At 43.4% G+C, this 16,730-nt stretch overlaps 1 protein-coding gene across 1 annotated transcript in view; it reads left to right on the top strand.

Moving 5' to 3' along the window:
* Window positions 1-16,730, top strand: part of LOC144821804 (ADP-ribosyl cyclase/cyclic ADP-ribose hydrolase 1-like) — a 322,648-nt gene that overhangs the window by 238,827 nt on the left and 67,091 nt on the right. Inside the window, exon 5 of the mRNA XM_078678979.1 lies at window positions 5,320-5,396. Coding sequence (XP_078535105.1) covers window positions 5,320-5,396 — 77 coding nt within the window. The remainder of the gene's footprint in view (window positions 1-5,319; window positions 5,397-16,730) is intronic.

Raw genomic sequence — 16,730 nt, 5'->3', positions numbered from 1 at the left:
TCTTACTATGATGTAATGGAATGTTATGGTGGAGTGTTGATGTTTAAAGCTTATAGGGCAATTGCTGCAGAGCTTTCTCCCTTCCAGTCGCATATCTTACATATAATACTTTTTCTTTCCTTAACACTTCAGGTCAGTGTACATTCTTTCACTGGCCTCTAGAGAGCTACTCCTTGACTTCAGCCACATTTCACAGCCAATGAAGCATTGATTGATAAACAATTAGTAGTATAAATCACAAGGGAAGAATTATTTACCACAAACCAGTAATGTCGGTTCGGTGATGTCCAATCATACATTGTGAGCCACCTGAAAGGCAGTTCTTAGAGGATCCACAATGAAAGGGTTCAGAAAGCCACAAGGTTCATACCTTAATAAAAAAAAAATAATTACATGACATATCTCAGAAAAGATTACTTGGTGTTACCAAACCCATTCCTTCAGAGGTCTTTGGAGAAGTTTTCATTTAACTTGTAACAGAAGGAATCTTTGACTGGTATAACTACAATGATGCAGTCAAAAGTGTCATGCTCCATGTGGGCATAACACTATAATTTTCTTCTTTCTTCCTTCAGCAGAATGGCTCCAAGTAGACATGTTTTCAACTGAATTAGGTTGTGTTGAGGAAGTGCAATGTTCCTTGCCTCACTCTGGAAGCCTGCCAGACCTTGGAGGGCAGTAACATTGTGGAAGAGAATTCAAAGGTGATTAGGGACCTGAAAACTGGTAATAGACTTCTAAGTTGATTGGGAACATGCAAACTGGGAACGCACTAGGTGCAGATGGCTTCCCAATTGAGATTTACAAATCCAACAGGGCCAAGCTACGATCATTGTTGCACAGGGTTTATAAGTACAACCTGACTTCTAGTAAGTAAGTAAGTAAGTAATATTTTTCTAAAGTGCGTGAATGCCAAATCGTCTTAGCGCTAATAAGTGCTATCACTATTCAAGAGACCGAGAGACATACTATAGACAACAGAAACAAAGAGCCAAATCTTTAAGGATTTTCTAAAGAACAACCTGCTTGTTAGAGACCTCAATGAGAATGGAATGGTGTTCCACATCTTACAGGCCAGTGGAAAAAATGTCTGCATCCCCAATTTGCATTCTTGACCGTGGGGTTAACCACCAATTGGGTGATGGATCATCTTAAGTCACGCCAAGGGGTATGCCACTTAAGTGACTTCTGAAAGAATGAGGGCCAGAACCACAGAGGGCCTTGTGTATGATAAATTAGGCCTTACATTTTGCCCAAGACTGGAAGACTGGACAGGCAGACAGTGTAGATCCCTAATGCTCTGTGATATGGGACAACATTTTGGAAATTTTAGTAATTAGCGGGTTGCCATCTTCTGCACAAACTGAAGCTTTGACTGCAAACGCTTTTGTGTTCCAAAATAGAGAGAATTACAGCAGTCTATCTTCAATAGACCCAAGGCAACTTTAACCATTTTTCATAAATCCAATGGGATGAATAGAAAGATTTTTTTTAAATCTTCAAGATATAAACGTAGAGTGTAAAATGCCATTTTCATATTTTCTAATGTTCCCCCTGTGTCCACCCGGACCTCTTGAAAGAACACGGCTGAAGCACAAGTTCATCTGTGGCAGCGTTTATTCAATAAAAACCCAATGCATTTCGGGCCAAATGCCCTTCGTCTGGGATCACTATAAATAATAGAAACAATCAACGATTAACGATTAATGTATTGGCTATCATTTAACATCTGAAGTTCATATGCAATTTAAAAAAGCATGTTGTATTACTTCATATTCCAAACGTTTTTCACAAACGTAACCCCTCTTTTTAGCAAAGTCACTGTTACCTTAATGTGCGCATACCGTGCCAATCTGTTGACCACATCATTCTCCTGGTTTTATCACATACTTATTTAGACCTCATAGACGTTTCATGCATCTCTAATAACTGCCCGTGTACCTCTGATGCATTTTGTTGTTTACTCGCCTCATTTCCTTTCCCTCTGTTTCACTCCCTTTGTCAAGTGCTAGTCAGTTCACTACAAAAACCTACATATCCTTTAAACGTCGTTTGCTTTCCTCATTTATTGCTATTCTCCATTTCTTTTGTTCATATGCATACATTTACTCCTACTGCTTACTTATGACTACATCATGCACTCGACTTTCCCCAGCAACAATATTCTTGCCAAACCTTTTCCGTACCTTCCATGAAACGTAAAAAAACATCTATCTCCGTCTGTGAATTTCAGCGGGCCGTTACTCACCTCACCATTCCTCACACTTTTAGCATGTCACTCTGACCTCCCGATTGGCTAGTTAATTGAATCTTCGGCCAACCCAATGCCGTAATCGCTAACGCACACTTCTTTGCTTTCAAGAACTCACTTTCCCATAATCACTTCATTTAAACCAAACAGGAATTTCGTTTCTCTAAATACATAAAAAACACTTTTTGTCCATATGTAAAATTTGTGATTGTTATCTGTCCGTTTCCTAATTTTTATAAAGTTCCTTTTCATATTGTTTTCACACTGTCTTAGAAGAACCACGTTGTTATCTCAATCGTGTGGGCTCGTGCATTGATCATTAATCTTGCCTTGTTATCCAGCTTTTGACAAACGGGTGCTATCCAAGTCCTTGGCATTAAAAACATAACAAGAAGACAAATGGCTGCTGGCGAAGTTAAAATGATGTTTTCCATGGACAACCTACTGTTACATAATGTCTGTTTAACATTCTCATTTAAATATATACAATTTGTTCAATTGAATCTATTTTATTTAGCTTTTTTTGTCCAGTTTCTTCCATCTCACAATCAAAGCTCCATTCAGCTTGTAAAAATGTGGCATGTGGTATGGAAGGTTTACCTTACCAAACGTGAGGCAATATGACATGAAATTAACACTTTACATTCAACTTTAGGTATTTCTACAACTCATTTTTACAATGTATGTCCAAAACATAGTTAAAAAGAAAGCCTTCCAAACATTTAGGGGACTATTTCGATGTCGGTTGGAAAGCTTCTGACCACAGGGCGGAGGCTTTCCACCCGACATTGTGGGTTTCAATTTCGACCACCTAATTTCAATGTAGGCAGTAGGAATTGAAACCAGCCGGTCATTCTGGCTGGATTCTGACGGGCTCAAGGAGCCAGTTTGCCAGTCAGAGACCGGCCCGCAATCCCAATGGACGGTGTTTACGCCCTTGGGATTACAATGCTCGATTTCCAACAGGTTTTCCAAGTTGGGCTTTCTGACATGGAAAGCCTGTGAGAAAGTGAATTTGGGGTTACTTAGCTCAGCCCCTTCTCCTTGCGTCCTTCGGTTGGGGGCTGTTGATCCTTGCACAGTGTGGCAGCCACTCTGAAGTGCCTGCCACACACACGGTGCAGGAAGAAACACAATCTCCCATTTCCCTATGGAAGCTTATGCTACGGCCGGTTTATTGCTGCAGCACAGGACCCCATAGAGAAATGGGAATATGCAACTGCACCATGTACGGTCGCCTCGTAATTATACGGTCGGGGCTGCTGACCAGAGGCCGGTCAATCCCAATTCCGCAATGATGTCGGTCGGAGGCAACTCCAACCAACATCATAATTGGCCCCTAAGTATGTTATGCTTTTTTTTTTTAAGAGGAAAAACAAACATTTATCTGGTTTTCAAGGAAGATTTTCATCCAAATGGAAGCAAAACCATCCAGTTGGTGTATACTTTTAGCATTTATTGGTTGTCTTCTTCTATCCTTAGTTGACATGTCTACAATCACTAGCACAAGTACAGCTTCAGGTGACTTTATTGGCTCTGCTATGCACATTATTTTTTGTAAATATATGTTATCGATTTTTGAGTACCGTATACAGTCATGTAGAGTGGTCATATAAGGTTGATAGCATGTCATTCACATAATCATTGTTACATTTTCCACCGACAGAGCACATATCTATCACCTTGTGATGGATATTCTCAAAAACCTCCCTTGTAATTCCCCCCCCCCGCCCTATAAACAGTGGTCACATTGCAGATGTAGCAACAGCATCGATAGTTATGCATTTTTTTTTTTTATTAATGCATAAGCTTTAACATTTCAAATTGCTTTATACCAGGAACATTTAGGAGCTCCTGGCTCCTTCTTCAGAACACAGTTCCCTTTATAAATAATATGGTATCTGCAGACAGAAAAGGGATATTCACTATAGTCACCTCTCTATTGCTATCATTACTATTAGCAGCCATTTGTTCTTTCAAACTATATTCCCAAACCACAGCTGCATCTTTCAAAGATCTTACAGCCATTGCCTATAGAGAGCTGTAGAGAGCTCTAAAGAGCTCAGCATAGCATATGCTGTAAAATATCATAAACAAGTTTCTGGTAAACCTGTTGGTGCTTTACAGCATTAAAGGGCCGATTGATTGATCGGGAATGTGTCAGAGTCTTTTTCAGACGAGAGCCCTACATTTAACTTATAATTTACACAGAGGACACATAAAATCCAATCAGGAAAATCCACTCGAGACAGTATTCAAAGTAGGAACCATGAAGGTTTATTACAATTTAGAATCAAATACAAAAGGCATGTTTCTAGATCATTGAAAGACAAATAATGTGTTTTTGGGGGGAAAATTTTATTTAATTGTTCAATCTCAAAAAATGGATCTAGTAACTAAAAGAACCAGAAACAGAAGGAAATTATAACATTTGTCAGCCAATATTTAAACCAATGTGGAGTCCCCTAGCATTTAATAGTGTCCCCTGTCAAACTTCAGTCTCAACATTAAGCCCACTAGAGCTCTACTCACCATAACAACATCAAAGTCCCCAACATTTGAATGATACACAACTTTCCTCGAAAGCCTCCTGTGCTCCAGACATTCAATATCTTAACCACTGCCTGCTTCTTATCCATACTGGGATGTCCGACACATACCTGAAGCTCAAATCCACCATGACAGAATTCCTATTAGCTGAGTAGAAAAACAAACAAGAATAGTATAAATCTGGCAATATGATTGTGTTAACAAATGTATGGATTCATTTCCAAAGTGCTGTCAAGTATAGGGTCACACGCATGTAAGCACCTATGTATGCAACATAAGAGGCACAGTTGAAATTAATCCTGAACAATCCCTTCCTTTTGATCAGTTCCCTCTTAGTAGAGAATGCGATATAAATGTAAACAGTACATGGAAAACATAATGAAAGTTTATCCACAGGATCAGCAATGATTATTGTAAAATGTTTAAGTGCCATGGTTTAAGAGTAATATCGAAGGAAAATATAGCTGTACTTGATTTGAATGATTGCAAAGTAAGGATGTGCACATTTTGTTCATCAGTTTGCGAAACAGGCCTGCGGCGTGGTGCATGTGATGCTGAATGGATCAACGGCTACTGGAACGATCCAGCCAAACAGGTACACCGCTAGTAGTAACAATCATTGTCTTTGTTAACAATTAGGTGCTATCTAGCATAATTTAATAACATTTTGCAACTGGGACTGACATATCTTTCTGTACATGTTTAAGTGAGCTAACACATCTGTAACAATGTTTTGTAAAATGGAACCTCTGGCCTAGGTACATGTTGTTCAATATTAATAGAGAATTTGGAAGGCTATATGTGACACTCCCTTAGCATAGAGAGATACAAACACTAAGGGCCCTATAACGAGTCTGGAGGTCCGAGCACCAGCTTTCCAACCACCCCATCAGGAGATAGCCAGTCAGAACATCTCGGGACCGCCGGCTTCACCTGGGAGCCACCATTCTCGGGCCTTGGAGCGGCAGTCAGAGGCCGCAATATGATCAACGGGACCACCGTGGTCCCACCAAGCATATTACAAGTTTCCTCTCCTCCAGGATTTACATGGAGGTTCTTACACCATGTAAACTTTGGAGGAGAGGAAACAAAGGGGCCGTACATGGCACTCATGTTCCTCAACCGCATGTTGTGGATACACACGGGGGGCATAACCTATGCACCCCTGTATTCATGCACATAGGTTCCTGTACAGCATGGACTTTTGAGTCCATGCCGTGCAGGAACCTTGTAGTGCGGGCCCATTGCGTTGCCTTTTTCATGCCACCTGCCTGCTAGACTACTGAAAAGTCGTAATCTGGCAGAAGGGCGGCTGTGACTTTCGGCGGAGCCACTTTGGTGTGGCGATTTGCACGATTATGACAAAAAGTCGTTATCAGGCCTAAATGTCAGTGATTATAGCAAAGAGGCCAAGGATAGAAAAGCCAGGCAAACAGGATAATAATATGATGCACATGCAGACTGAATTTTCAAGGGATTTCTCCAAGTAGAGGCCAACAATTGAAAGTATGTTGACATGCCATTGCGATTACTATCTCCATCTCCAACATGAATTCCTCTTCAAAGGGTCTAACATATTAAGTGGGCATGAAACTTAACCCTATCTAGTGTATACTAAGCATTTATCGGTGTGCACACTTCTTTATGCTTCTATCTTCTAGCAGCAATATTATTCATGAAAGAGTAGATGATAACTTTGCCAAGGACCTTAACACGCAAGGGGTGGCTCATTGAAGTATATACTGAAATGATGCAGATAGAAACTATGGATCCCATCTGGTCGGCCTATTACTTGTTCGCTCCTGATACAAAAAATACTGTTCCAATATACAGTATTAAAGATATAATTTACTATTTTTCTACTACAACAGTTTTTAGGTTGAAGTAGAAATTCATCGTTACTTAATTGAAAAAAAATCCTCTTGGTTAGTTTTGAACCTCCCTCCTACTATTCTGCATTGTCAAAAGTATTAAACCCATCCTGTGTTCTCACATTAGTATCAAATCGAGCACGATCATTCATATTTCCCCTAGGCCCTGAAAAACCTGTACGATTTCTCATTTGTCCTCGCCCTCGTGAATTCTGCTGGGCACGCAACACTGGGCAATCAGCCATCCAATTACCAAATTTTTTACAATACACACATTGATTAATGGACAGATTTGTACGAGTAAAGGGGGGATTGAAAGATCCGCGTCTGCCTCTATCATAGCCTCTAGAGGGTAGACCATAAACTTGGGCTAACATAACTTTCGTTTTCAAATCTTTCGATTTCTTTTCTTCGTTACCTTTTGCTTCTAATTCTTGACGCTCATAATATTGAGCCATCATCAAAACAGATGCTGGAGAAGATGTAGTCCAAGAACTTTCACTGGCTTTTAAATGGCTAGCTATCCCTGGCAACAGATTTGTAACATATTTATCAACAACAAAAATGTCTGCCTGTATCATCCGTCAAAGACTGACCACTAAAATCATGAAAAGCTTCCTCAAAGCGTGTAAAGAAATCAGAAACCGATTCATCTACTTTTTGTTTTCACAATGCTAAAACAGTCCAATCTATCTTTTTTGGGGGAATAACTGTTTTAAACTTAGTTAATATTGCTGCGGGGAGATCTAATAATAACTTATGTGGCTTTTGAGCGGGCTCCCTCTCCGCATCCAATTGTTCTAATTCCTTCCATTCGGCACCAAAAATAACACGATCATCAATTTTACGAACGGTCCTCCACATATCCGGTGGTAATATTAATACGAAAAATAAATCAATATCGCATAGGGTCATGGTACAGGAATTTATAGCTCCTTCAACTTCCTCATAGAAAGCGGCTGGATTTTTACGTGGATCAGGTAATGCTGCTTTAAGTGCCATTACATCTGCTCTATTCCAAGGAGTGTACACCCAATTATAAATGCAATATCCTTTAGCATTAACAGAATTTTATCATCACTGTCACCCGCTCCTTTAGAAGGAACATACAAGGGTGCGGCTTGCCGCATAGGCCTCATATCGACTGTCATTGTCTTATCTGTTCCAAAGATAGAAGACTGCAACTCTCCGGACGGATTGTGCTGCGCAGCTGCATCTGCAAGCTTTTTCTTCTCCTTCAAGTGAACCGCCTCAGTTCGTAATTTAACCAACCGTCTAATCGTGTCAGCCACCTGAGGGAAAACAAAAAGACCATCATGCATGTTTTTACAGTCAGCTGCTACATCATCAGGTTCTAATGTTGGAGAGAATTTCCTAAACAATTCTACAACTTCTGAGGCAAATGTCTCAGTGAAATATAGTTGCTCTTTTTCTGACCATCCCTGTATACTTGCTAAAAGATCGGGAGCAGAATCATTGCTATGTAATGCTTTACGAGCAGCCTGTCTAATCTCGGCCGCGCGTGGAGCAGACAGCATAGATCGAGGGTCCCGCGCTGTTCGTTGATCTTCGTCAGAATCCACATCGCCTTCGGCCGGAGCGGACGGAATGGCATACGGAGGTGGAGGTCGATCTAATAACAAAAAATCATCTTGTGGTTTATTAAGGACAGGATATAGAGGCTGTCGGACAGGATATTGGCCAGATACCTGCAACCTGTGTTCTTTCTCCTCTCTTTCTTTCAACTCTTTCACTTCTTTCTTTCTCAACTCCAACGCTTCCTCATACACATTCTTTCGCTGCTCTTTCTCAATCAATGCTTGCTCACGCTTCGCTTGTTGACGCACTTCTTTCTCCCACATACGCACACATTCAAACATATCATGTCTAGACTTCCGCTCAAACAGACATTGCTCCACATACTCAATCTTCCGTGCATCAAATGACCCATGCATAGGCCAACGTAATGCAGGATCCTTTTTGGTATATTTGTGCCACAACGTGCTGTACATTATGGCAGAAAGACCAAACTTAACATACATGTCCCTATTAGGCGTCCCCTCTGGGGGAGCCGGCTGCGATTCCTCAAGTTGGAGACTGGTACCATTACAAAAGCAACACAACCTTTGAAGTGCGCTAAAAACAGGCATGCCAAAATAATGCAAAATATGCAGTATTATACACAAAGTAGCACTTAAAGTACCTTTAGTATGTTGCGCCGTTCAAATTCAACTTATTGAAGAAAAATCTTCACATTGCCTGCCTATATGGGTTGCAACACATATATATTACTGATTTCCAAATGCAAATTAGACTAGTCTTTTCGAAATACAAATATGCCACAGTAAGTGTTCCTAAAACTACCTTACCATACAAGGGCATCCAAAACCCATAGTAGGTGCCGCAAAACGGCTCTTACCAATCATAGGGTGTCCAGATTCCAACTGCCAAGGTCTAAATTCGACCAAACGGCCACTGCACGGCGAATCAACAGAAGAGATCTCAGTCGAAGACCGGCGCCACCTGGATGGTCAGATCGGAAAGAAGGGAAGAAACGCCTTGGGTGGCGAGACTCGGGTCTCTTCTGGAAGCGATCGCGTCCTCAGCGAGATTCCAAACCTTCGTCACGACCAATCCTTCGGGCATCCGAGTCGCCGATGAGCCCCATGTGTAGGGCGCCAATTTGTCGTAGCAGGCCTCAGCCAGACCCGCTAGTGCAAGGGGTTCGCCCTTCTCTGCACGAAGTCCTCAGACCAAAAGACAGAAGTTGGCACAGAAACTGGAATGGAAAACGTAACATTTACTACACCTCATGAGGTGGTGCTACAGTTCAAACAGTACCCTTCGGTACTGGAAGAAGTAGCACCACAAGCCCAGAAAGCATGCTTTATTTATACCCGCACAGGGGCTCAAAAGAAGGCGGTACAAAGCACAAGAGATGAAGTACTGGGTTTTTCGGAACACAGCGGTGCCAGGGGTACACCCTAAGACTTCGGGTCCTTCCTGATTAGACTACAGAAACTCAGAGTCTTCTAGGTGAAGTCAAAGGTTGAATTTATTGGCTGCAACCAAGTAACAGGCGTCCTAGAAGTACAACACGGTGTATATTCTCAGGAGACTGCTCAATCTTACAAAACCAGCCTTCTCTTTTTATACAAAATATTACGCTTTAGGCAAACATTCTTTGCATTTCAGTTGACCATTCACATGTTTTCACTACAAAGAAAAAGCAGAGTCATGATGACAAGCCCATATTTCAGTTCGTCCAGCCCACAACAAATTACCCGGCAAGGCCCAGTATTTTCATCAGATATCGGCGGACCCCCAATAAAAACGGGCACCTCCTCCTCGTAAAGCAAGTCATAAAGTAAAGAACAGAGACAGGTGTGTGTGAGATTAGGCGTGGTTCGTGTGCGATGAAAGGTTTATGGCATGTTGTGCCTTGATACTATCTCGTTCGGCCACTGGGAGAGGAACTGACCGAACAGGTTTGGCCTTGGGCAGTGGAGTCAGCTTGCCCAGGTCACAGAGAAGTCAGCAAAGGTGTACGTGTCCTTCAGAAACGTGTTTGGCCTTAGTCATTGGCCTATGTGAGGGCAACTCACAAAATGGCTGCCGTACACAAAATGGAACCCGAGGGTTCAGGACGAAAATGACGATTTCAGGGTGAAATCGTCACTCGAACATGACGAAAATGCTTGCGCATAGTATACTAGCCATTCTTGGTCTGCTGATACGACGATGCTTATAACACAGGTCCAGAATTTTGAATACTACAGACCCTCCTTTTGCCCCTACATAGGCAATAACCTATACTCATGCTAATCTGAGTCCAGGTCTATATTCATAAAGTCATTGAGATGTTGCTGTAGCATCATCCTATTACTTAGCTCGTCCCTTGATACAGGTTTCCTTACACACGATGTAGCACAGAGGCCACATATTGCAGGAGCACACTGTACGCACAGACAGAACAGGAAAAGAATGGCTAAGATCATCCCAATGACCATCAGAATCTTCCATCCCCAGGCGGATAACAGTTCCCAGAGCCACCCCATCAACGACCAATCTCCTTTATCCACATGAATAGATTCGGAAATCTTATGCAGTTTGGAGATGGCCTGGTACACTGTTGGAGCGTTATCTGGAATGAAAACACAGCAACTCGATTGGATCACTCTACATACCCCACCTCGGTCTGCAAGTAGGACGTCTAACGCGACCCTGTTCTGATGGGTCATAAGACGATCCGACTGGAGCTCAGCAGTCAAGTTACTAAGGGCACCGGCAGTTTCAACTACGGTGGATTCAACCACCCTTGTCAATTGCCTTATGTTCCTGCTGTTAACCATGGGTCCCCAGAACGGCAGAAAACCCTTCACGAAGTCTCCAAATTCTTGTCCTGCAGTGTCTTCTTTACTGAAGACACCTCTAACTATCCTTGTCTTATGGTAATCTGCCACAGCTGTGTAGGTGGGAGGCAACAGGAACGAAACAAAGCATGTGCCCGAAAAGTCAGGGGGCAACCATGTATAGGCTCTATCATGGCAGATGAAATAGGAACCCTTAGCTGCTAAGAACGAAGGGGAAGTCTGGGACGCAAAAACGTACCTTTCAGTGCAGATGCTCTTCCCTAACTGAGCTCTGGGATTCTTGCCAGTACCTTGCAGACATAGGTGACCCTGATGGGGTACAATCCAAATCGGGGAAGATCTCTTAGCTTGCTGTTTCTCACTCAGAGTAACTCCATATCCGGTCACGTTCCATCCTATATATACTAGTGTCTCATCTCTCGGGATAGTCTCATAGGAAATATCTTCCTTAATCATATCTACTATACCCTTAACTAGAGCACTATTCTTAGGATTGTCTTTTACAGAACGTAGGGGGTAGACTTCATGTGCGTAGATGAACATTGTTCTGTATGCCCACACAGAACCATTGTGGCTGAAAGGCAGGACCAGATAAGGGATACCTTTATCCGTTGTGTGAGGCATAAGACCACACACCAAGCAGTTAGTCGTGTTCATTACTAGTTGGTGTTGGTGCAAAAGCTGAACGAAGGAGTTATTAATAAACTCTAATCTCCTAGCGGATTCATGTTCAGGAAGAGGTTGAACAGAATGTGAGGAAACAGTAGAAGGAGGAGGTATGGGCGATGTAGTGGGTGCAAATGTCACTTGAAAAGAGAATAGAGCATATCCTATTAAAAACATCATTACACTGAACAACATAAAAATGCATATTATCAAAAAGCTTTTCTTGGTCATCATTTTACATATTCTGGCTTTAGAGTTCATTGTTTTGGCAGGTCTCTCCATCTCGAAAAACTCCATCCTCTCTAAATGCTACTCGCGATGGTAGGGTGTTCTATGCTAAGGAATGCTTCTGTCAGTCCAGGGCAACTCCCTTAGACCAACCAGAAATGTCGACCTAACGTCTTCAGCTGCACCCCAAAGACTTGGGCAACCGCGACCCTACAGCTGAACCCGGATGGTGGTTCGAAAAACAAAAATAAAAAAAGTTTCTCAGATGAGAGAGCTGCACTTTCAAAATTTAGCAAAGAAAAGGAAAAAATATATATTTTTCCATAGTTCTCAGCCTCAGATTATAGCGTTTCTTCCCAGGTACTGTTTGATACTGAAACAGGAGTTCAGGCTCTGCAGTGTCCAATCGAATTGACGGCGGCACAGCTTCTTGCAAGAGATTGTCACTTTCTTTTTCAGAAATTGTTCCTTTTATACGTGCATCACTGAAAGGCAGAAAACGAGGCACAGTTTCAGTCTCTGAGTCAGCGACACCCTCCTGGACCCACCGGTCGTACGGCAGAGGCAAAGGTACCCTCTTGCAGTGTACACCGTGGATCCAGTGCTTCTTTCCTTCCACTCGAACGGCTGATCTCGTTGAGAGAAGAACTAGGTGAGGGCCGGTCCACCGGGGCTGGTCATTCTTTGTTCGCTGAAAATTCTTCACCAGCACCCAGGATCCCGGATCGATTTGGTGTCCTGGAGCTTCAGAGACCTGAGGCAGAGTATCGTGAACCTGTTGGTGTAAAACACGCAATTCAGCCGTCAATTCATACAAATAGTCAAGCAGTACAGGGTGCTCAATCTCACTGAATTTTGTCGGCCTTGGCACTACCCATATGTTGGCCGGACGGCCAAACACTATTTCATAGGGACTAAGTCCCACTCGTGAATGCACAGTCATTCTTGTTGATAGGAGTGCTAAGGGCAGAGCGTCAGGCCATTTAAGACCAGAGCTCGCTTGAATTTTGGCCAGTTTTAGCTTTAGCGTGCCATTATAGCATTCTACTAGTCCAGCTGATTGGGGGTGATTTGCAGCGTGGAACTTTTGCTGGATACCTAGCCCTTCGCATACTTTCTTCATCACTCGACCCACAAATTCACTCCCATTGTCGCTCCAGACCATTCTCGGCATCCCAAATCTAGGGAAAAACTCTTTCACAAGGGCTTTAGCTGTGGATAAGACAGTGTTGTCCTTCAGGGGATATGCTTCTACCCATCTCGAAAAGGCACAAACAACAACGAGTACGTATTTCAAATTGTTGCACCTTTCCATGTGGATGAAATCGAGCTGCAAAACCTCGAATGGATACGTTGGAGGCGCAAAATGACCAGCTGGAGTTGGGGTTCCCCTACCAGGATTGTATTTCAGACACACCATACCATTCTTGACCACATTCTCTGCACACTTAGTAATTCCAGCATTTTGCCATACCGGAGCCAACAACTTACAAATCCCTTTCACACTGATATGAGCCATTCCATGGGGAATTGTAACCACTGCAAGCACATACGCATCGGGTAACAACCATCTCTGATGCTCTGACAATTCAATCCAACAACCATTGGCATCCATTTTACCCGTACTTTCTCTCCACACACTCAACTCTTTCTCTGTAGCTTCGGCTTGAATAGACTTCACACTCTCTATCGTGTCTTCACACATTCCAACGTCACCAATCCATCTTGCAGGGCCTGCAACATACATTCGACTCATCACATCCCTTGCTATTTCTTTTGCGATTTTGTCAGCAAATGCATTTCCACGACCAACATCATCAATCACCTTCTTGTGTGCACTGCATTTTACGATCGCAACTTGCAATGGCAAAGTCAGTGACTCAAGAAGCTCATTCACCAACTGACCATGCTGAATCTCGGCTCCATGCGAAGTCAGGAACCCACGTTCTTTCCACAATCGTCCAAAACTGTGAGCCACACCAAAGGCATACTGGCTGTCGGTATATATTTATTTATTTATTTATTTTATATTCTTATAAAGCGCCAGACTAGACTCCCGAAGGGGTATCTCTGCGCTATTGCTGTACCACGAGATTGTGCTAGTTACGAGAGCATGACTAATAAAGAGTGCAGAAACTGAGTAGTAATTTATTTATCGGGATACAGGTACGTCTTTAAATTCTTCCGGAAACACAGATGACTGGAGATTGATCTGAGTTCTGGGGGCAAGGAATTCCAGAGTGTTGGGCCGGCATAGGCTAATGCACGGCCACCTTGTCTGGTTTTTCTTACTCTTGGTATCTGCAGGAGCTGCTGATGACTGGAGCGCAAAAAACGCCCCGGGATGTAGGGCTGAAAGATCTTAATCATGTACTTCGGGCCCTCCCCTATCATGCTCTTGTGAATCGTGCATAGAGTCTTAAATTGGACTCGCTTCCTCACTGGAAGCCAGTGGAGTCTCTTCAGCAGGGGACTGGAAGGAGTCCTAGCTGGAACATTCAGGACAATCCTTGCTGCTGTGTTTTGGATTACTTGCAATTTACTGAGCTGCTCCTCGTTAGCTCCGAGGAGCAGCCCATTGCAGTAATCCACCCTGCTGATGACCAGAGCCTGCACGAGCGTTTTTCTATGATGGTCTGGAATATAGGGGAAGACTCGTCTCAACATCCCGATAGCCCGGAAGCAGGTACCAGCAACCTGATTGACATGTCCCTTGAAAGTAAGTTGCTGATCAAAGAGCACTCCCAGGTTCCTAACAGAACTCTTGGGGGTGGGGACAGGGCCAAGCTCCACGGGCCACCAGTCAGATGACCAATATGTTGCCGCTTGTCCAAAACACATGACCTCCGTTTTCCCCACATTGCACTGCAGACAGTTAGTTGACATCCAGTCTGCAATGGCTCTCATACCATCTGCAAAAGATCTTTTTATTGCAGATGTGAGAGTTTTAAAAGGGAAAAGGAGTTGGGTGTCGTCAGCGTACGACACCGGGGTGAACCCGAAAGATCTAGCTAAGTTGGCTAGGGGTGCCACATACACATTGAAAAGTGTAGGGCTGAGGCATGAGCCTTGTGGCACACCCTTATTGAGCTCCCTTAGCATGGATTTGTGGGAGCCCAGCCTAACTTCTTGGACACGACCAGTCAGAAAGCTCCTCAACCAAGTCAGAGCTCCTCCCTCCACGCCGACCTCACCTAGGCGGTCGAGGAGCACAGTGTGAGACACCGTATCGAAAGCGGCGGAAAGGTCCAGCAGAACCAGAATCAGGGAACTGCCCTCATCCAGTGCCATTCTGATGTTGTTGGTCACTGTTTGAAGGGCTGATTCTGTGCTGTGGTTAGGCCTGAAACCAGATTGTGAGTAGTCCAGGCCTTCCGTCGCTTCCAGATGTTGAGAAAGATAGGTGTTCACATGTCTCTCTGTAACCTTACCCAGGTGAGGCAGGAGGGAGATAGGTCGTAGATTGGAGAGGTCTGTCCAAGGAGAGGATGCCTTATTCCTGATCGGGTTCACCACCGCCCTTTTCCAATCTGCAGGGACCTGGCCTTTAGTTAGGGAGATGTTAATCACATCCAGCATGTGCGGGCCCAGAATGGGAATCATGGGGCCGACCATTTTAGTTGGAATAAGGTCATTAGGCGACCCAGATTTAATGTGGCTGCAGAAGGAAAGGAGCTCTGTGTTGGTAATCGGAGGAAAAGATGAAAGGGTGGGTTTATTACCAGACACCGATATTTAGTCACTTTCATTCCTTTTGACAACACACATGCTCGTGTAAGTGCAATCAACTCTGCTGCTTGAGCTGAATTATGTGGGATACGTGCAGCTTCAACAATCGTATGCAAAGTCGCGACAGCATATGCTGCAGTCGTATCACCATTCGGAAGCTTGAAGCATGAACCATCCACCCATAGGGTACCATCACACTTTACAAGAGGAGTGTCCTGAAGGTCTATTCTTCCTTTTGTTTCTTCTTCCGTTCCGAGAAAACAATCATGCTCTTCAGAAGCATCTGTCTCTGTTACAATCGGCAACAACGTAGCTGGATTCAGTGTGTTGCATCTTTTTATGTGCACATGACTCGCTAACAGTGTCAACCCATAACCTGACAATCGAGCACTAGTTAAGTGCTGTGTCTTGGTCCTGTTTAACAACGCGTCCACTGCATGTGGAACCATCACAATCAATGTATTATTCATCACTAAACCAGAAGACTGCCGAATAGAAACAGCTGCTGCTGCTATGGCTCTTAAACAACTCGGCAATGCTTTAGCTACCGGATCCAAAGTCGACGAATAATACGCGCATGGACACTGCTTGTCTCCGAACAACTGTGTCAACACTGACAATGCACAACCTTCTTTCTCATGGACATACAATGTAAAGGGCTTACTGTAGTCGGTAGTACCCAACACAGGAGCCGAACACAATGCACTGCGCAATTCGGCAAAACTTTTCTGACACTCTTCAGACCATGGAAGGGGATTTGGTGTATCTTTACAGGTTAATGCCACCAAAGGTTTGGCCAACAAAGAAACATTTGGTATCCATTGTCTGCAATATGATGTAATGCCCAAGAAAGCACGCACTTCTCTCTGTGTTTTTGGCACACTCAATTTCGCTATTGCCTGAATTCTTTCTGAGGTCAGATTCCTTCCCTCCTTCGATAAGAGATGACCTAAGTAGGTCACTTCTTGTCGACAATACTGCAATTTTGAAAGGGACACTTTTGTGGTGCAACTCAGATAAGTGACGCAACAATGACAACGTGGCTTCTTTACAGATTTCCTC

This window comes from Lissotriton helveticus, chromosome 2_2, assembly GCF_964261635.1.
Source record: "Lissotriton helveticus chromosome 2_2, aLisHel1.1, whole genome shotgun sequence".
NCBI classification, from domain to species: domain Eukaryota; kingdom Metazoa; phylum Chordata; class Amphibia; order Caudata; family Salamandridae; genus Lissotriton; species Lissotriton helveticus.
Note: the sequence above shows the minus strand (reverse complement) of the source record. Positions and strands in the feature narration are given on the sequence as shown.